The following is a 14,533-nucleotide window of genomic DNA, read 5'->3' on the forward strand; positions in this document are numbered from 1 at the left end:
CGCAATTTGTTGCTTCTGCAGAGAATAAGAAAAATGGAGTGGTTGTTTATGTTAAAAGTGCCTTAACAGCGGACCTAATTGAAGCAGATAAGCATGGAAGATATGTTATGATCGAGCTGTTGTTTGAAGGTAAAAAGACGCTTTTAGTTGGATTATATGCTCCAAATCAACAACAAGCTGACTTTTTTAGTTTACTTCATACAAAGCTTACCCAGTTGGATTATAAATCCTTTATTTTTATGGGGGACTGGAATGGAGTTATGGATGTACAGTTGGATAAGGCTGGAGCCTTTAAACGCATTCCAAGTCACGCTAGACTGCCTAAATCTTTTTTTGAAATGAAGGATGACCTGGAATTGCGAGATATTTGGCGTGAGAGACATTTGCGGGAGAAGGATTATACATTTTATTCTGATAGACACCAATCTTTTTCGAGGATTGATTTTATTTTGTTGACTAATGATCTTCTTTTGAGAACTAAAAAGGTGAAAATCTGCGCAAGAATTATCTCTGATCACAGTCCAGTGTGGTTGGAGATTGATAAGGAAAGAGGAGATAGACGCTCATGGCGCGTAAATGAGAATTTGTTTAGAAATCAGAGAAATGTGGAAGAATGCAAACAGCGGATGAAGGATTTTTTTGAGATGAATATGAATAAGGGTACCTCTATGGATATGGTTTGGGATGCTAGCAAGGCCTATATGAGAGGGGTGTTGATATATATGAATAATAGACATAGACGTGCAGTGGAAACTAGAAGGAAAGAACTGGAGAATGAAATAAAGGAAAAAGAAAAGGCTTTGATTTTGAACCCAGAGGAGGTGAAGATCAAGGAGGCTATTAGACTGTTACGAGGACAATTTGATAAATTAATGGCTGATCAAGTGGCGACCAATCTGCGGTTTGCTAGGCATAATACTTTTTGCAATGCTAATAAGCCAGGCAGATGGTTGGCTTATAGACTGAGGAAAAAACAAAGGGCATCTAATATAGATAAGATTGAGCATAAAGGAAGGGTTGTGTATCAACAGAATCTTATTAAGGATGCCTTTGTGGATTTTTATTCGAAATTATATACTAAAGAGGACATTAATGCAAAAGATATTGATACGTATTTGGAGAAGGCTAGCATCCCGGTTCTTACGCAAGTACAAAAAGAGGGGATTAACCAACTGATTACAGAAGAAGAAATTTTTACAGCTATTAAGGAACTGAAGGTGGATAAAGCACCAGGCACTGATGGCTTGACTGCGGCCTATTATAAAAATTTACAATTAGAGATGATAAAACCGTTAAAGGAACTGTTCCAGACAATCCAGAGGGGGGGAAAGGTGCCCCCGTCTTGGAGAACAGCTTTTATCTCTTTGATTCCGAAGGAAGACCAGGATGCTACTTTAGTTAAAAATTACAGACCGATATCGCTTTTAAATACAGATTATAAGATATTTGCTAAGGTTTTGGCTAATAGACTGATGAGGGTTCTGCAACAGGTGATTCATGGGGACCAAACGGGGTTTATTAGTGGAAGACAAATGAAAACCAATGTGAGACATATAGTTGATGTGTTAGAGTTTTTGGAAAGGCACAACCAGATCTCTGCTGCGCTAATCTTTTTAGATGCTGAAAAGGCTTTTGATCAATTGAACTGGCAATTTTTGTTGAAAGTTTTAGACAAAATGGATTTTGGGGAAAAATTTTTACAACCGATTAGGGCATTATACCAAAAACAAACTGCCCGAATTATAGTTAACAATAGTTTGACAACAGTATGTAATATTGAGAAGGGCACAAGGCAAGGCTGTCCGCTATCGCCCTTGTTATTTATATTAACATTAGAGATACTATTGGTTAAGATTCGGAATTCGGAAAAAATTAAGGGGATACAAGTTGGAGATCAGGATTACAGATTGAGAGCATTTGCAGATGATCTGGTTGTTACAGTGACCCAGCCAGAGAACTCTGTTGTGGACCTGATGGAGATAATAACACAATATGGGAAGGTTTCTGGATTTAAAGTAAATATACAGAAAACTAAAATTTTGGCTAGAAATATGACAGTTTCGCAGAAGGCTCTCTTAGAAGGATTAACTGGATTTGAGATTGTTAAAAGGGTTAAATATTTGGGGGTGATTTTGTCGCCCTCTAATACAAAGCTATATAAAAATAATTATGAAAAGTTATGGGGGAAAATTCAAAAAGAACTGGAGAGTTGGGAAAAATTGCAATTGTCTTTGTTGGGACGGATCGCAGCAGTGAAAATGAATGTCCTGCCCAAATTTTTATTCTTATTTCAAATGATACCGATTCTTAAGAAAGACTCTAACTTGGAGGAATGGTAGCGTGGTATCAATAAATTTGTGTGGGCAGGGAAAAAGCCACGAGTTAAACTTAAGATTATGCAGGATACTCGTGAGAGAGGTGGCCTTAAAATGCCTAATTTTAAATTATATTATGAAGCTGCTGCACTAGTAGGAATAAGTGATTGGATTAATTTGACACAATCGAGGTTATTAAATCTTGAGGGCCATGATCTGTTGTTTGGCTGGCATGCATATTTGTTGTATGATAAGAAGGTAGATACTGTGTTTAGGATGCATATTTTAAGACAGGCATTGCTGAGAGTTTGGAAGAAGTATAGACATAAGTTAAGCAGCAAGATACCATTGTGGGCAATCCCAAAACACGCAATAGAAAATATACATGCTGGTTTCAAACATGATGAGACTACTTACAAGGAAATTTTAAGTTTGGAAAGGAATATTTGGTGCTTGAAATCATATAGTTTCTTGCGAGAAGAGAAGGTTGTTCAGACTTGGTTTCAATATATTCAGTTACAGGCCAGGTGGAAAGAAGACCAAAAAAATGGATTTGCAACGACTGATGAAAATTTGATAAAGCAAATTAGAAATCAAGGACCAGCACATATTAAACGGATATATCTTGCATTGATAGAGATCGATTCAGAAACAGAGCTTGTTAAGGATTGTATGATAAAATGGGCCCAAAACATTCAGGAAGTTATTACAATGGACACGTGGGAAAAGATCTGGGTGAGGAATGTAAAATTCACTCAAGCTCAAAGTTTAAGAGAGAACTTTTACAAAATGTTTTATAGATGGCATCTAGATCCTAAAAAGCTTGCAAGTATGTATCCGAATTATCAGCCTAAATGTTGGAGGTGTGGTGATGAAGAGGCAACATATTTTCATATATGGTGGACATGTAAAAAGGTCAAGGCTTTTTGGATAAAAGTCTGGTGGAATATGCAGAAGATTTTTAAACGGAGGATAAAGTTTTGTCCGCAATTTTTTTTGTTGGGAATAATTGTTGACGCTACAGTTGTGGACTCTAAGTTGATGCTGAATTTAGTTACGGCAGCAAGACTTTTGATAGGTCAATATTGGAAGAAAGAGGAACTGCCGACTATACAAGAGTGGATTTTAAAGGTTTCCGACTTGGCAGAGATGGCGAAGATTTCGGCCTATTTGAAAGATTACTCGCAAGAACATTATATTATGGAATGGAGAAAATGGATTGAGTTTATCCAGAATAAGTATAGGGTCAAGAAGTTTTATCTAGCATTTGAATAAGTCTTCTTTCGTTTTCTTTTTTCTTTTTTTATTTTGTCTTCTATATATATTTAATAATGCTAAGTTTTGTTTGATCCTATATAAGTTAGAGAGTGATGGATTTTAGAATTTATAGTTGTTAGTATATGGTTGTTTATGATTGCCTTTTTATATATATATACCTTGTATTTAGCTCTGGGAAGTCCGGGGGGGGAGGGGGGTTAGGGGGAGGTGGGGGGGGAGGAGGGAGGGGGGGAGGGGGGGGAAGGGGGGAGGTAGGGAGGGGAGGTAGGGAGGGGGAAGGGGTTTTTTTAAAGGAAAACTGTATTTTTAAAACTTTTCAATAAAAAAAAAAAAAAAAAAAAAGGGAAGCTGAGATCAAGAGTTCCATGAATAGATGTCACTATCGTAGGTGAGATGGGTTTGTCATCTGTCAAGCAAATTTGCTTCTACAATATTGACAGTATTTTAATATCTTACGTATTCTTAACCATCAGTCAGTTTCAAAAAAAGAACAAGGGAAGCTGCAAACCCTATTGTTTTTACCAGAGAGAGAATTATTAAACACATTACTGTACTGAGTAAACAATTTCCAAGATGACCCAATATGTTTAATAATATCATCCTCAAAACAGGAGTTGTCGTCATCGTCATCATCATCATCATCCATTTTGCATGGAAAAAGATTATACCTGCCAGCAATGGGGTGGGCGTGGTTTCGCTATGATGTATCTGGCCCACAGGCCGGTCTTACACTGATTGATACATCATATATTAATCCTCAAGAAGCCATGAAGAAGCCTTACATTTGTACAAATAGCTTAAAGATTTGCAGTGATCTTCATTTTTTAAAAATAGTTTCATACAAGAGTCTTTTCAATTCTTACCCAAAATCAAACCATGTAAAGTAAGTTTATGTAAAGTATGTACTCTGCATAAGCTGTAGGTCTTCTTTGAATATTACAATTTTGAAGAGAGAAAAATATTGTTTACACAATGCTGAATCTTTCTTTTTAAAAAATCCAATCTCTGATCATCTCATAGTTCATCAATTGATTATCTGTAACCTAAGCAGATATGCTGTTCCCTTTAATAACAATAAAATTAAAATTCTTACCTGACAGAATTATGTGGCCTATTTTCTACTTTCAACAAAATTTGTATGTCTGACTGGGAAGACACTGTGTAGATTTTTAATCTGCAATAAAAAACATTAAAATTTTAAAAAAATCACATAACAAAAAATACAGAAACTTAAAAAAATCTTTGTTTCAGCAAGAAAAACCAACCAAAAGAATTATAATGTACACAATATACTGTATTAATACACTGAAATAATAGAAAATACAAATATTTTGTAGAAGGAAGTACCTTTGCTGCTTGACAGGATCAGCTTCTTGAGGGTCAATATATGTCTTCAAAATATCACACAATGGTTTATCATCTGGCACCCTTTATCCAGAAATACAAATCATCAGTGAAGATATTTATAGGAATAGACAAACCAGTTAGCATCATATTAATATGTACTGTATGTAGTTTTATGATCTCCTGTTTCAGCTATAGTTCATTCATTCACACACACACACTTAGAAATTCATAGCCAAGATACCAAAAAGACTTTCTGCTAAATTTTTCCTGTTCCAATTATTTAGTCCAATTTAAATAATTCTTTCACATCTTTTAATTAAACCTTCCTGTTGTATATTCTTTTCTAGATAGGAAACTGAAGAAAGTGCTTGAGGGATGATGTTTACTAGGTTATATAATACAGGATACAGCCATATAAAAATAGTATGTACAATAAACCATACTTTCTCAATTTAAAGCTTCCTAGACTACACAGACAAAGCTAAAAATAGGTAAGATGATATGCAATTTTAAAATAGTTCAAGGGAAATATCCCAATAATTGGTTTATTCAGAAGCCTGTGCATTCTTTCCAGAAAAAAAACACACACTCAAATGTAATTGTAAAATATAATCCAGCAATTATTTAAATAATTTAATTACATAATTATTTAAACTTCATTGAAAGTAAGTTTGCTGGCAAGTATGTATGAATACCTTTGTTGTGTGAATTTAGCATGACTCTGAGGAAATATAAGCTTCAAGTGCCAGTAGAACTTTTGTTCCCTGAAAAAAAAGAAAACAGTCTAGATCCTTAAAATTCTTTTTATTACAAATGCAATTGTAATAAGAGAGAGAAAATTCAAAACAAGTTAAGAAGTAGGAGAAGCTTGTTCAGGGCTTGTTCACTTGGGGAGATATTAAAAGTCTTAAATTGTTCCTGCCAAAGTATAACCCAACAAGCAGGAAAATCAAGTACTTCCCCATGGCTCTAAATACAAAATTTCTTCTACTTTTTAAACATAGTTTAAACTTTTGCTGCTTTACTTATATTTGAGGATTGATGTTTCTTTTCCCATTACACATGTATGTATAAACACAAGTATCACAAGTATGATGTTAATAAATAAAAACAATACAGTGCTACGGGTCTAAAATTATTTTGATCTCTGGGTAACAAAACAACATTCTGTCAACAGATCGCAAACAGAAGCAGGATAGATCCATCTGTTCCTAGGTACGATGAACTACTACGTCCACATTGTTGGATACAGCCTGGGAATATACATAGCGTTTTTCAATCTTTACTTAGAAATAAAGATGCACGTTTTGCTAGGATGAAATAAAATAATTTTACTTTATAAATCACCCAAGCAGACTGGTAATAGTCTGAGAAAGAACTATTTTTGGAAAAAAGCAACTAACATTTTTAGAATGGAGGGAAGTTGACTCATGACTAGAATAAGAAGTTGGTACATATAAATAGAAGGAGAATAAAGAGAAGCAAGCAATGCAAAGAGGTTCTGAAAAGTCTGTCTCTTCTCTACAGATACAATGCAAAGTAGCAAGGGGACTTGGAGATGACAGATAGTATTGCATGCTGAAGCTGTTCTCAAAAAGTGGGAAATCTCTTTGTTGGCTATTACCTTTACCTAACAATGTACAACTACGGTAAATGTTGGAATTATATCTGTAATGTAGGACCATAACAAGGTGCTTCTTCAGAGTTAGGTTTCTGGGAGCTAATTTATACAAACGATGAATTAGTTACTGACATAATCTTATCAATCTTGTGATAATCTGATGTACATGTTTTTCATTTCCATGAACATCTAGGCAGAATGCAGATAGAGGTTTATGGAGTTATGGTGTAATACTACTGGATTATACTTTCGTCTAGCACATTGGTCTTTTAAACAGCAGTGGATAGTCAGATTATGTATTTATTCACCTAAATTTAAAAACACCTTTGACTCTATGATACAGGCTCAAGGTTGACTCAGCCTTCCATCCTTCCGAGGTAGGTAAAATGAGGACCCAGATTGTTGGGGGCAATTAAGCTGACTTTGTAATAATGCCGCTTGGGGTGTGTGTGAAAGCCCTAATAAGCAGGCATATACAAAGAATGAAGGCTACTGCTAAGTTTGTAAGCCGCCCTGAGTCTTCGGAGAAGGGCGGGATATAAATGGAATTAAAATAAATAAATAAATAAATAAATAAATACATTCAGGGTAAAAAAAAAAGAATAAAGTGCAAAGAAGAGCAACTAAGATGATTAAAGGCCTGGAGACTAAAACACATGAAGAACAGCTGCAGGATTTGGGTTTGGCTAGTCTAGAGAAAAGAAGAACTAGGGATGACATGATAGTAGCATTCCAGTATTTAAGAGGTTGCCACAAAGAAGAGGGGGCCAACTTATTTACCAAAGCACCTGTAGGCAGGACAAGGAACAATGGATGGAAACTAATGAAGGAGAAAAGCAACCTGGAACTAAGGAGAAACTTCCTAACAGCGAGGACAATTAACCAGTGGAACAGCTTGCCGTCAGAAATTGTAGGTGCTTCATCACTGGAGGTTTTTAAGAGACTGGACAACCACTTGTCTGAAATGGTATAGGGTCTCCTGCTTCAGCAGGGGGTTGGACTAGAAGACCTCCAAGGTCCCTTCCAGCTCTATTCTGATTGAGGGTTGCCTATTTGCCCCTTAACTGTTTGAACAAATTATGCTCTACCCAATCTCTTCCTAGTGTATTAATGAGCAGCAACAAAGGATTATGAAATTATCTTTTCAATTTCTATTCTACTGACAAAATGTAGAAGCCTTTTGCAAATCTTAATTATCAGTGCAACACTATTTCTTCTTTCTCAAAAAAGGCACAATTTATACTTCACCTCCTTTGGTATGTAAAGGAAGCAAAAAAATTGTGTTGCAGTCCAGCGTTCTATAGCAGGGCTTTTCAACCTTTTCACCCATTGTACCACTTTCAGGATATGGCAACATCCGAGTACCACCAGTCGCCTAGCAAGGTGTCAAAAAAAAAGGGAAAAAAGTGATGAAGTACAGGTAGTCCTCAACTTACAACAGTTCACTTAGTGACTGTTCGAAGTTACAATGGTACTGAAAAAAGTGCCCCCCAAACCACAGCCGAGCAAGACACCTGCCTGTCCACCCGGCGGCGCTCTTCCTCCTGTCCAAGGTTTTCATTGTTGTGAGCATTTCTGTTGAGGATTGGCAGTGGGGGTGGGGTGGGAGGGTGTTTGGTTTTTATTCCCCCGTTCTGCTGGGTGATTAAAGCGGGGTTTGGTCACTTCACATGACCCTGGGACACTGTGACCGTCATAAATATGAATCAGTTGCCAAGCATCTGAATGTAAATCACAAGATGCTGCAATATTCCAGCTGGAGCCTGGCGCTTCCACTGAGCCCTGACAGCCCTGCAGCTCCAGCCATCTCTCGCTCATGCTTGTGCGATGCTGCCACCAGTTCAGCTCATTTCCCTCGCCCGCTACCACTTTTCTAGGATGGTCACGTACCACCTGCCTGGTGCTAATGTACCACAGGTGGTACCCGTACCACTGGTTGAAAAGCCCTGTTCTATAGGATTCATCTATTGTATTCATTTGCAAACACATTATCCTGCAATTCTTCTTTATTGGTTGCACATCTTACATTCAGATGTTTTCACTTGATGCTTTCATTCTATTAATGCCCAGGAAAACTGTCTCCAGAAATTGTTTGGCCAGCAACATTTAGAGCCTCATTAACGGAATATCAATGATAAGGGTGGGAATAAAAACATTAAAGCCCTTCACCAAATATAGAGACAACACAGAAAAAAAACACAGAAACCATATTTTTTCACTTTCAAGAGATTTATAAACAAGTCGCTAAACCGGGGATGAGAGGGGTTGCAGCCCTGCAGATGTTTATTGCTTCCAGTCATGAGTAGGGGACTAATAAGGCTTTACACAGCTTATATCTGATAACATAAGTTCCGGCTTGTAGAATCTTTCAAAAGTGAATATTGATAGCCTGTAGCTCTTTTCTAGAGCTGTGTAGGCCGTCAGTGAAGCATGTGTGGATCAACATACAGAAAGACAAGGGGGGGGGCAGGAACATTCAGGACACTGCACCCAGCCTCCCAGAGGATCCAGTGACTAATGCTTGGAGGAGAGAGGTCTTGCTCGGGCTTCACCATTTAAGAAGTTTCCATTGGAATGTTTGTTTCTCCCTGTTTGTTTGTTTGCCCAGTGCCACAGTCTCCCTTTTTCTTAGAAAAAATTCAGCACGATGAAAAAGGGAACTAAATGAGTGTTTACCCAGAAAATTTAATTAGGCCATTGCAATTCACGAGATGATGGAACGAATTTAGCTGGTTTTAAAGTAAGAATGAGCCTTGGTGGAGCAGTGGGCTAATGCCTCCTTAAGTAACACCAGCTGCCTGCAATTAGTGCAGGTTCGAGTCCCACCAGGCTCAAGGTTGACTCAGCCTTCCATCCTTCCGAGGTAGGTAAAATGAGGACCCAGATTGTTGGGGGCAATTAAGCTGACTTTGTAATAATGCCGCTTGGGGTGTGTGTGAAAGCCCTAATAAGCAGGCATACACATAGAATGAAGGCTACTGCTAAGCTTGTAAGCCGCCCTGAGTCTTCGGAGAAGGGCGGGATATAAATGGAATTTAAAAAAAAAAGAATAATTACAAGATTCTTTAGGCAAAAGAAAGAGAGATGAAAGATGTGGAAACTTTAACCAGAAACTATCTACGCCGATTTCTGTATTTACATGGGCAGCAGCTAAAAAAAGAGTTAAGTCCAAGTGATTGTGAATGGGGGTTATTCTTTTTAACTACTGATCAGATGAATTAAGCATGAATCATAAGCTCACTGGACATAAGCCGTTTACATGCCAAGCAACTTTCCTTCAGCCAATTTGATTATGTGGTGTTTTTTTTTAGAAATTCCATGATGTTGCAAAAAGTACTATTGTGGTTCATTAAGACAACAATGAAATCATAGGAATGGAAAGCCACATTAATACTCAAACATAAACTCAATCCTTAATTCTATTCCAAAAGGGCCATAAAAAGAATGGCAACATTTTCAAATGACATAACTGAGGGTTCAGAAACTTGCTGCTTTATATTTAAGTATTCCACAGACGTCCCTAATTCCAACTCATCAAAACTTATTTATTAAACAAACTGATATGGCTGCCCAACTCACACACGGTGACTACAGGCAGCATACAGCAGTTAAAGCCACAATTACCTCACTTTTCAAAAACTATTCCCTTTTATGCTCTTCTAAGCCTCAGAAACACTGATTCAGCCTCATTAAGTGATTAAGGGGCATATCAAACTGTCAAAAATGTAATTTTTTTTAACACTACATTCTCTGAAGTACAAATATGACAGTACAAATATTCTAAGACCATAATCATTACTAGAGGGACCCCATATCAGTCTTATATGTCAGGGCTTTTCAACCTTTTCACCCATTGTACCACTTTTAGGATACGGCAACATCTGAGTACCAACAGTCGCCTTGCAATGTGTCAAAAACTTGATGACCCCACCCCCAAAAGGAAAAAAGTGATGAAGTACAGGTAGTCCTGGACTTACAACAGTTCACTTAGTGGCTGTTTGAAGTTATTTTTTTAAAAATTTTAATTCCATTTATATCCCGCCCTTCTCCGAAGACTCAGGGCGGCTTACAAGCTTAGCAGTAGCCTTCATTCTATGTATATGCCTGCTTATTAGGGCTTTCACACACACCCCAAGCGGCATTATTACAAAGCTTAATTGCCCCCAACAATCTGGGTCCTCATTTTACCTACCTCGGAAGGATGGAAGGCTGAGTCAACCTTGAGCCTGGTGGGATGCGAACCTGCACTAATTGCAGGCAGCAGGTGTTACTTAAGGAGGCATTAGCCCACTGCTCCACCAAGGCTCCTAGAGAAGTTACAATGGCACTGAAACAAGCGCCCCCCCCCAAGCTACAGCCAAGCAAGACACTTGCCTGCCTGCCCGGCGGCACTCTTCCTCCTGTCCGAGGTTTTCATGTTGAGGATTGGCAGTGGGGGTGGGGTGGGGTGGTGTTTGGTTTTTATTCCCCCTCGTCTGCTGAGTGGTTGCAGCAGGTTTCGGTCACTTCACATGACCCTGGGACACTGTGAGCGTCATAAATATGAATCAGTTGCCAAGCATCTGAATCTAAATCACAAGACCCTGGAGATGCTACAACATTCCAGCTGATCGGCGCTTCTTCTGGGCTCAGCAGAAGCACCGGGATCAGTGCTGAGCTCCAGATGGAGCCTGGCGCTGATCCTGGCGCTTCCGCTGAGCCCTGACAGCCCTGCAGCTCCAGCTCATTCCCCTCCCCTGCTACCACTGTTCTAGGATGGTCGCGTACCACCTGCCAGCTGCCAATGTACCACAGGTGGTACCCGTACCACTGGTTGAAAAGCCCTGTTATATGTGACTGTGTGGTCTGTGCTTTTGGCAGTGGGGCAGTTTTGGCAAGAGAGTGTTTTCCCAAAAAGAGGACTGTATTAAGAGACTGCACAGTCCTTAGCTGGATGGTAGAGGTGCGGGTTTCAGGACAGCCACATCTTACAACCTCTCGGGATATATTTAACAGGTTAGAAAGTTATACCTCGAGTTGAGCAAGATTCCATTCATTAGGCGTAAGCAAAAAAAGGATTGAGCCCAACTGTGTTATCTCTGGGCTTGGGCCTAATATCAAGCTTGCCAGACTCATGGAGTAACTCATGAGATACATCTTGAAAGGCTCTAAGGTGTGGTTACTCTGAACCTCTTTCTCCCCCCCTCCCCATTCAGCTCAGAAATGTGCAATCTCTTAATCTGGGCCTCCCTCTGGGAAAGCTCTGGTTTGCCAAAAGAGTTTCCTGTAGCTTCTCTAGGTGCACATTCCATGCGCACTCCTACAGTATATTCCCTCCTACTGTGAACGGTGGGAATGTAGTATTAAAAAATGTTCACAAAGACAGACAAATCTCTCTTCAGCATGACTTGTCACCTAACTGCCATGTTGCTACCAGCATAATGAATTTGCCAAGTTCTCTTAGGTAGTAACTTTCTCATGAGGGAATACTAGATTATTCTTTCAACCTGCTTTTTGGGAAGAGGCGATGGGAACAATAATGGTTCAAATTGTATATCAAAAGAGTTACGATGCCTGATTATATCTAGTAAGGCTACATAATATTCCGATATAATTAGAAATAAGTCAGATTTTTTTTTAGCATCCAACACTATTATCTTAGGAGTTGATCAATATTTTTATCCTAAGGCAGCATCTGAAATATTTAAAGATTTTAAGTTGCACAGCTGATTGTATAAGCAAAACTTTTATAAGTGATCACCTTACTGTTACAATGATCTGTATTCACACACTGAACAGAACTTGAAAGGTATTTGAGCTACGTTGCTGAAAACAGGAGCAAGATGAGCACATTTCTATTGCAAAATTTACAGAAAAGTTTGCAAATTTTAATCTGACACTGTCTTGATCACTAAAGCTGAATTTTTGCATGTTTTTGTGATATTCCTGCTTAGATACAGATTTCTACTTCGAGCATAGAAGTATATTGGCCCGTATGCCAATTTCTTCTTGCAAATGCCTTATAGTAATATGAAATATTTGCAAGAGAGCCATCTATTGGTTTTCAGAATTATAGCCAAGTTAGTCTTTGCAAGAAACCAAAAGCCTTGTGCATAAGCTTTTGTGGATCAATGTCTCTACTTCATCCACTGACAGAACAGTTATTAAAACAGACTGTGCTATGAAGACAGAGTATAACATTTGTGTATAAATATTGCAGACATGATTTATAAATAAATATATGTCTCTGTTGTTACATAACAGCTTCCCCTCCTATCTAATTCACAATTATGCTCCTTGAAACCAATGAAGTGTATTAGCATCTCCTTGTTGATGAAAGAATCATGTTTCTTTTCCATCCTTCTCTGCAACAAAGCTAGAAAGTTTATATCATTCTACGGCTAATATCATAATTTACTGATGACAAGATTAAATGCATACTGTACATAGTACACACTGAGAAAACAACACAAATATAAATCAGTCAAAGGCCAACTTTATTCAGAATGGTGAAAAGCAATCAGGACCCCTGTGGGTCACTTGGGAAAATAATTCAAAGGTTATAGCTGGATAATGTTTTATTAGGATGAATCAAGACACCCTTTCAGACCTGTGTTGTGATGTGTGCACCAAGTATGTAAGTGGCAGAATATATCTGACATTGCACTGAATTTCATCACTTGTTCGCCTTAAGACACTTACACATAAAAGCCATATTTAGAATGAAGGACTTTGTTGAGCTAACAGCATGCTAATAAGAGTAGCTAGAAACTTACTTATTGCTATAGAAAGTAGAATTCTCTCGTCTCTTTGTGAAGCCAATTGGTAAAGTTTGCAAGCAGATCTTGCACCTTCGAGCTCGGTTTCTCAGAAAGTTTACCTGATGAGAGATGCAGGTTTTCAAATGCAAGGATAAGAATTGCTTTAAAATGTGAACTACTTCAAATAATTATTTTTGAGAAATTGTGGTTTAGCACTACTAGGCCAAGCTTCACACGTTCAAGACCCAGAAAATAAGAGAATTGTGGAATCTTTTGCTTTCATTTAGTTTGTCATGTCTAAATCTTGTTTCAATAAGATTAAGCTTAAATTTTAGTCACTAAAGCAGAAAACCTCCTCATGACCCAAGTATAAAACACTGGAGTGCAAAATTTGTTCTTACAAACTTATTTTTCTAAAAGTAAACCACAATTGAAGGTTATATTGAAAGCAGACGTATCATGTTTCACAGAATAGATGAGATGTTCAAACCATTTCTATATGAGGCTCTAAAGCAGGGGTGTCAAACAAACTGCCGGCCCGTGTGCCGGATGCATCATAGCGAAACCACGCCCACCCCATTGCCGGCAATGGCAAAGAAGTTGGGCTACGTCGTGACACGTCACGTGATGTTGCGAGTTTGACACCCTTGCTCTAAGGCTTTGCCTTCAATATGTGGGACTTAAATCACTAAAGTTTAACAAGACTGAAAATATATCCAGCAGCGACTATCTTGTAGAATTGACTGCTCAAAAATGATTGAATTTACCTAGAGTATATGCGTAATTATCTCAGTAACAGGTTGTGCAAATCCTTTGGAAGAAATGCTTCAGAAAAAACAAGGATGGGTACACAGTAGCTCTTTTCAAATCATTCAAGGAGGGTCATTTTGCAGGTGGTTTCAGCAGCTTCTCCAGCTGCCTCTGCATGTGTGCATTTCACACAGCAGAAATAACAGGAAGCAGCTTCTAAAGCAGCTGTGCAAGCCTGGAAAAAGAAGTGGCTACTTTAATAAGCCAAAAAGAAGGGGCTTATGTGTGTTTCCAAATGTTCTGAGACAACTCTTTCAAAAGGTTTGCATAGCTCTACTCAGTAAAATGACTCCCTTTCATAAAACTATCCCTTGATTTTATTTATTTATGCTTTCATTTAATTTTTAAGCGGCATACATAAAGGAGGTGTTGACTGTTCTATACAAATGAATGTGCCTTCAAAAGCATACAGTTCTGCAGTG

The 14,533-nt window shown here is 38.2% G+C and overlaps 1 protein-coding gene across 1 annotated transcript in view; it reads right to left on the reverse strand.

Moving 5' to 3' along the window:
• Positions 1–14,533, reverse strand: part of ZNHIT6 (zinc finger HIT-type containing 6) — a 53,085-nt gene that overhangs the window by 26,867 nt on the left and 11,685 nt on the right. The window contains exons 5-8 of the mRNA XM_081325855.1: positions 13,317–13,420; positions 5,636–5,704; positions 4,941–5,021; positions 4,687–4,767 (exon numbers count right to left, since the gene is read on the reverse strand). Coding sequence (XP_081181981.1) covers positions 4,687–4,767; positions 4,941–5,021; positions 5,636–5,704; positions 13,317–13,420 — 335 coding nt within the window. The remainder of the gene's footprint in view (positions 1–4,686; positions 4,768–4,940; positions 5,022–5,635; positions 5,705–13,316; positions 13,421–14,533) is intronic.

The sequence above is a fragment of the Vipera berus genome, assembly GCF_964194415.1.
Source record: "Vipera berus genome assembly, chromosome: 3".
Classification (NCBI taxonomy): domain Eukaryota; kingdom Metazoa; phylum Chordata; class Lepidosauria; order Squamata; family Viperidae; genus Vipera; species Vipera berus.